Source organism: Plasmopara halstedii (genome assembly GCF_900000015.1).
Source record: "Plasmopara halstedii genome assembly, contig: Scaffold_2881, whole genome shotgun sequence".
Classification (NCBI taxonomy): Eukaryota; Oomycota; class Peronosporomycetes; order Peronosporales; family Peronosporaceae; genus Plasmopara; species Plasmopara halstedii.
In genome coordinates, this window is record NW_020189786.1 from 519,295 (window position 1) to 525,162 (window position 5,868).

Here is a 5,868-nt window from a genome sequence, read left to right on the forward strand (position 1 = left end):
GAAAACTTTAACTCCGACTTTATCTGTTCAAAAAAAGGAAAACCATTCTACGTGAAATTTTACATGAACGCTTGCTGTCCTGAGCAAATTAAATACACATCGCATTCCACTTTGAAGCGAATGCGTGTGCTAGTATGGAAGGATAGACCCCAGATCGATCATCGCTATTTCTAGTAAAATCATTGCTATTTCTGCGATCTCACCAAGTTTTTAAATTCTTTTTGCGGAGCTTGATATCAAAGATGCTCGATACCACACAGAACTTCTTCATTGGTAAATGGAAACATTTAGGTAAATGGAAATATAGGTAATATTGACGTGCTTATGCAGCTTGTTTTCTTAGCTCCTGTTGGCCTCTAATTTTAAGGTTACCAAGGTAAGCAATCATCTCAATTTTTGACTAAAAACTTAAATCCAAATCGTTTGAAGCACATATAGGCAGCAGTATGATATTGAATCTTGTCGTTTTGAAGCATTAAATCGATTGTTGTGGGTGCCTAGAAACTTGTATCGTTAAAAAAGTCGCTTTGCTGATAGATGAAGTATATCGTTGCGCAAATTCTAAGTAGCATATTGTTGCCTATCTTCTTAAACGTATAAGTTTCACGAGCCCAAATTTTTTATGATCAAAAAAGAAATGCAACAAGAATTAGCTTACTCTGATCTTTTCTGTTCAGCTCAAAATGGCCCAAACTCCCCCAAAATGAATCATCTCGTTCTTTTTTCTTAGCGGCCTTACGAGACAATTCTGATGACTGCTCACAGATGATCAATGGATTTTCTTGTTTGGATCACATCCACTCCTCAAAAATTTCAAAGCATGATTCAATCTGGTTCATCGCTACAAAAAAAGTTGTGACCACATTATCGCAGTAAGTAGAATAAATGTGCTGTCTGTTCTGAGTTAGAACAAGGACTTAATGATAAATTGTTGCTGACTTGAAAATTTCGCTACTGACGTGATCCAAACAATATTTACATTTTTTGCTTATATATGCTCAATATACTACGAAAACAATGACGTTGGGCGATCTTCCATTGTTCGAGGGATCTGTCCCCGTGGGAGCTCGACACTTTGACCATTTCGCCACAGACCAAAGAGGACACGTCGTAATTTTTTGGCTCTCCCGTGGCGAGCTGAGATAGTTGACGAAATCGCTGACTAAAATTTGGTACGAGTGGCTCACAGAAGAGTTTCGCTTTTAAGCCTCGTAATATGTAGAAAAAGTCTACGAGTTTAGTATAATAACGGATTACATACTCTTTGAATCATTGGGGTTCGCTCCTGGCCCGTCGTCGCCAGCCTCCAAAAGGATATAGCTTACGCTTGAATAGAAAACGCAACATTTCGTTCACATTATCTTTCAAATGCACGTGTTATCCGCAATTGCATCCGGCATCTCATTGAGGGCGCTGCGGAAGATACGGAATTTTGGCGAGCTTGGTCGTCTTTGACACGATTTTTTGACTGCTTAGACCGTGGTGCAATTGTCGACCCTTCACCAAGAGTTGCTCTGTTATTCACTCTCTCGAGCTTTCTCGGTAACGATACCTCGTCAATGCAGGTCCTTTCATGCTTTGAAAATACATATCAGTGCACGGTCGACACGATGAACTCCGGGTTCTTCCAGAAAATTTTTTCATTCCGTCATTATGGCCGAAAAAAATGTATCTTTGGGCAGCGGTATTAGCAATAGATCTAGGCAAGATCTAATGACTTATTCACCGCTCAGAGCTGCTGCAGAGATCTCGACGGTCAGAAGGAGCTGGTGTTCTTGGCTCCAAATTCGGCGCTGGTGGATGTGTGAAATCTTGGAGAGCTGGAACCTCGAAATGATAAAGCCTTACAAGTTACTTAACGCGGTAGTATTCGGATTCATTGATAAATGCACGCTTTTGCTCTATACTTATTCAATTTCTCACAACAATTTACTGCGCAAGTACCTTACACTGGACACTGTCACTAAATTGCAACATAAGCTCTCAACCACTTTGTCGATGTCTCGTTGGGTGCAAGTTCTTCTGCAACCGAGTACTTTATCTGATTCAAAGCCTAATTATATGTCCGTGAGTGAAAAATCGGACAAAACAGCTAGCGATAGCTTAAGAAATGGTGAAGAATGGGAAGAAGATCAACTTGTAATTGTGTTTTATTATTTTCAGTCGTAACACAATACAATCGAAATTTAATGTTAATACAATTCACTACTTGGAATGGTGGGTTGATTTTTTGTCAGATACTATTGTAGCGGGTAACAAAGTCTCCAAAGCCATTAACAATCATGTCCGTTTGTGAATTTACGTTGTTATCAATGCCGCCCGTAATAATTTTCACATCTACAGAAATAAAAGGAATACAGAAATGAGGACACGGCAGATAATAAACAAGACTGAAGCTTTCGCATTCCAGAAGCAGTTCTTACGCGGAAATCGGTTGCTGATGTGGACAATACCATCCGAAGCCACCAATAGTACGACCAACGAAATACTTTGTTCGTCACAGCCGAGGCCGCACAAAGCCTAAAGAGAAGCCAAAACCAGTTTAGTTTTCACACAGACTTCCAGCTTAGTTCGTCAACGTACCTCAATCGCTTTACATTCAGTATTTCCTGAGCTGCATGAAGAAGAAAAAAGCAAAACCTTGTGCTGCGTGATATCGGCCGGTAAGTCCATATGTTCCAAACGCCAAACGCGCTGACCTTGTTTTCCTGTCCCACTCTGGACGTGGATCGAACCTTGTGGAGCGTCTGGCTCCATTTGATGAAAAAGTACAAGAAACGGTGAGCCTTCCGCGCCAATAGCTACACCACAAAAATTCTGGCGTAGCTCCAAGCCCTGATACATATGGCCGTTGTCTGTCTTGACCTCCACGTTCTCGGCGCATAAGCCTGCGAGAGCTTCTTCTAGAACAATCCTAAAAATCTCGTCTTTAGTTTGTATCCGTTAAAGAATAAAGCATCATGAAAGACTGACATTATTAACCGACCAGCCACGCGACGAAATGTAGCTCCACTTGACCGATTATCACGCAATATCGTCAGCAAAAGTAATACAGATGTGGCACGAACTTGGTGAACCATTTTCTCAACGCCTGGTGGCCCGAAGGAGCTTTCACTATAAGTACAACAATATGAAAGTTACTGATAAGAAAAGAACATTCATCTTACCGCGACGTATTGTTTTACCTTTCCTGAGCAGACTTTACCATTGAGTTGTAACGGGAAAGAATTTCCAAGCGATTTTTCTTTATGTGACAAATGGCAGCTCGCGTCACGCCAAACTCGCGGGCCAGTGCTGCCTGTTTTTCACCGTTTTCAATCCTTTTGATTATGTTATGTCGGTCAATTTCACGCAGGTAGCGCACACGCTTAAGATTCTTTCTTTCAACTTCACCGTCAACGTCATCTTCATTGTCAGTCGATTGTGTCTTGGAACTGCTCGACGTTTGATTCAAATTTGACTTGCCAGTAGAAAGTGAAGACCAATCGGTCTGTTCTTTTGCGTTGAAATGATGTAGTGATACTGGAAGATCACGTGGAGATACTGATCGCGAGTGGTGTTGATGAGCGAAGTTGTCTGAAGTCCGATAGATCTGATCGTTTTGAGGAATTTGAGTCGAAAATGTCGTACGCTTTTCTATCATATGTGAGTCCTTATTGAGATGTTGTCCATAATTTGAAGTATCTCTTCTTGTCGAATACATCTCGTCGTCTCTTAGTCGTTCAAAATGGTTCATTTTAGGAACAAAGTACTCACGCGTAATTTTTTTGTCAAGCTGTCGCTCGCGAAGTTCATTAAAAAGAATTTCACGTTCATAAAAGTCTGTCGTGCGCTGTTCGCTACTATGGCGCGCATCAAACACCGGGATAACTGTAGCCGTTTCATTGTTTAGCACTTGACTAGTGGCAGAGAACTCACGTTCTGTGACTTGAGTAGCAGCACCATTTTGAACTTGTGCTCGAAGTGCTGCAGCAGCGTTTGCCAGACTGCGTGCAACCGAAGAAGAACGTGTGGGACGTGCATGTGGAGATGCCATGGCAGCAAAGAGATACCGCAAATATCAAGGGGGGGGTTGGGTCTCTTCTTAAAAAAAAGAGCATTTTCCTAGCGGTCGTCATACTATCCAGTTTTACTTTTGATACTGTAGAGGATGCGTTGGATAGAAGAAAACAATAATAATGTTGTAGGTTTACATGTCTATGTAAACCAGCAGAAATGTACTCAATCATTGCTTTGGGTTAGCTTGACTTATATAATGATGAGCGTATGAGAGAAAGTGACCACGACTTCAATTAGTGACGGTATGGTTGAACATGGAGAAGATATCATTTGCCGATTATGTCTTTCGTCAAGGTGGTAATAGGTTCATTTATCGCCGAGACGGTGTTTTGGCCTGTATTATGGGTGGAATACTACACGATATTTCTTCTAAAAGCTTTGAATCTTTGCGTTTTTAACACAGAACTAAAACATTCACAACACAATGATTTCAATCTGTATTTTTTCATTTTGCTGACTCAATAATTTTCAAACTTTAATTTTTAGATATAAACCATGTGGTGACGGATGGGTGACAAGTATTGCCCTCGGATAAAAGAGTGCGTCATAAAAAAGTCCTGGTTTCTGCAGAAAAACTACGTGACACATCGATGTGCCTTACCAAGAGGCTCAGTATGGCGTAAGGAGTGTCTGCCACCCTCGCGACTATTAGATATCTCTACTAACAAAAATAGCCCACTATTTTCTCCACTTCCATGACGGTGGACAGACGCTTAGCTTCCAGTTCGCTGCTACCGGCATGAAAAGTAATATGGCGATAAGCATGTACAACATTTCCAGTAAATGGATTAAATCATTTAGCGCAGCTTGGATTAAATCGGTGGTGCTACGTAGACTAAAGTGATCTCGAGCTTCGTATTTTTGGGTAGGCATAATAGCCAGAAGCGGTTCGGAGTCACTACGCTAATTTTTTTAGAATGGTGAGCGTACGCGAGGCCTTACCCGCCGTATTCGAGTACGACGAGATAGAGTATGCCGCGATTACGAATTGTAATCTCGCCCGTACGAATTCTCATCCACGGCAATTGGCTGGGCAGGTGTAAGCGAGGCAATGGTCAAAAGATAATTTCTGACCTATTTTTCAAGCAACATGTTCACGCAGAACAAAGCATCTAAGCTTCAGCTTTACATAAAGGTAGAAACGAAAAAAAGAAAAGTCATTAAGAGATCAATTCTCAAACATGACGATATGTACAATTTTAGAAACGACAAAACTTATGAGACGTCTTGACACAATATGGAAATATGTGCAATGTAACCGGGTTACAAGTACCCTGATAACAGGGGTTTGTGTCACACGAGATGTGCATGGTGTGAACAAGAATACGGTACGAGGCTGAAGCGACTGCTCCAAAACTTAAGCAGCGCTCAGTGGGTTTTGTGCCACTTCACGATCAGCCTGGAGCCACGCTCGGGACTCCTGTCCGATACACCGTTGGTGTCTGCCAATCCGGACATTTCAATGTCTAGCACGTTGACCGTCTCGGTCCAATGCTCTCGCCAATAGCGCTTTTGTCTCCTAGCAGAGAAGGGTTCATGACTCGCCAAAGCTGCACCAGGAGACGTGCGCGTAGCACTCAAGGTCTTTGACCTCCAATAAATCCATGGTTTATTGTGTTCCAAGCATGTCATTCCTAGGATAAGGTCATACCTTGTATCCAAGTCTGAGGCTAGACAGCCACGCTATCAAAGTCAAAAAACTTGACTCCGAGGTCCACAGGGACCTTCGGGACCGTGACACGTGTCCCCGGTAGCCAGTAGTTATGCACGTATTTAGATTTTACTATATATATTTAGTATATTTAGGAA

General features: G+C 41.9%; 3 protein-coding genes across 3 annotated transcripts; 2 read left to right on the forward strand and 1 right to left on the reverse strand.

The window, feature by feature from the left end:
- Window positions 1-725: 725 nt before the first annotated feature.
- PHALS_15083 (uncharacterized protein) lies at window positions 726-2,233 on the forward strand. Its single transcript, XM_036407181.1, has one exon. It carries the CDS (start codon window positions 1,654-1,656, stop codon window positions 2,167-2,169), a length of 516 nt encoding a protein of 171 aa, XP_036263430.1. The 5' UTR covers window positions 726-1,653; the 3' UTR covers window positions 2,170-2,233.
- Window positions 2,234-4,036, reverse strand: PHALS_05186 (hypothetical protein F444_02361; the record flags this gene model as incomplete). Its single annotated transcript, XM_024718871.1, has 6 exons — window positions 2,234-2,337; window positions 2,424-2,520; window positions 2,584-2,914; window positions 2,974-3,114; window positions 3,186-3,298; window positions 3,524-4,036. The coding sequence occupies 6 exons, from the start codon at window positions 4,034-4,036 to the stop codon at window positions 2,234-2,236; spliced, it is 1,299 nt and encodes a 432-aa protein (XP_024584227.1).
- A 762-nt stretch (window positions 4,037-4,798) lies between these two features.
- On the forward strand, window positions 4,799-5,102 carry PHALS_05187 (uncharacterized protein; the record flags this gene model as incomplete). Its single annotated transcript, XM_024718872.1, has 2 exons — window positions 4,799-4,882; window positions 4,938-5,102. The coding sequence occupies 2 exons, from the start codon at window positions 4,799-4,801 to the stop codon at window positions 5,100-5,102; spliced, it is 249 nt and encodes an 82-aa protein (XP_024584228.1).
- Window positions 5,103-5,868: the final 766 nt, after the last annotated feature.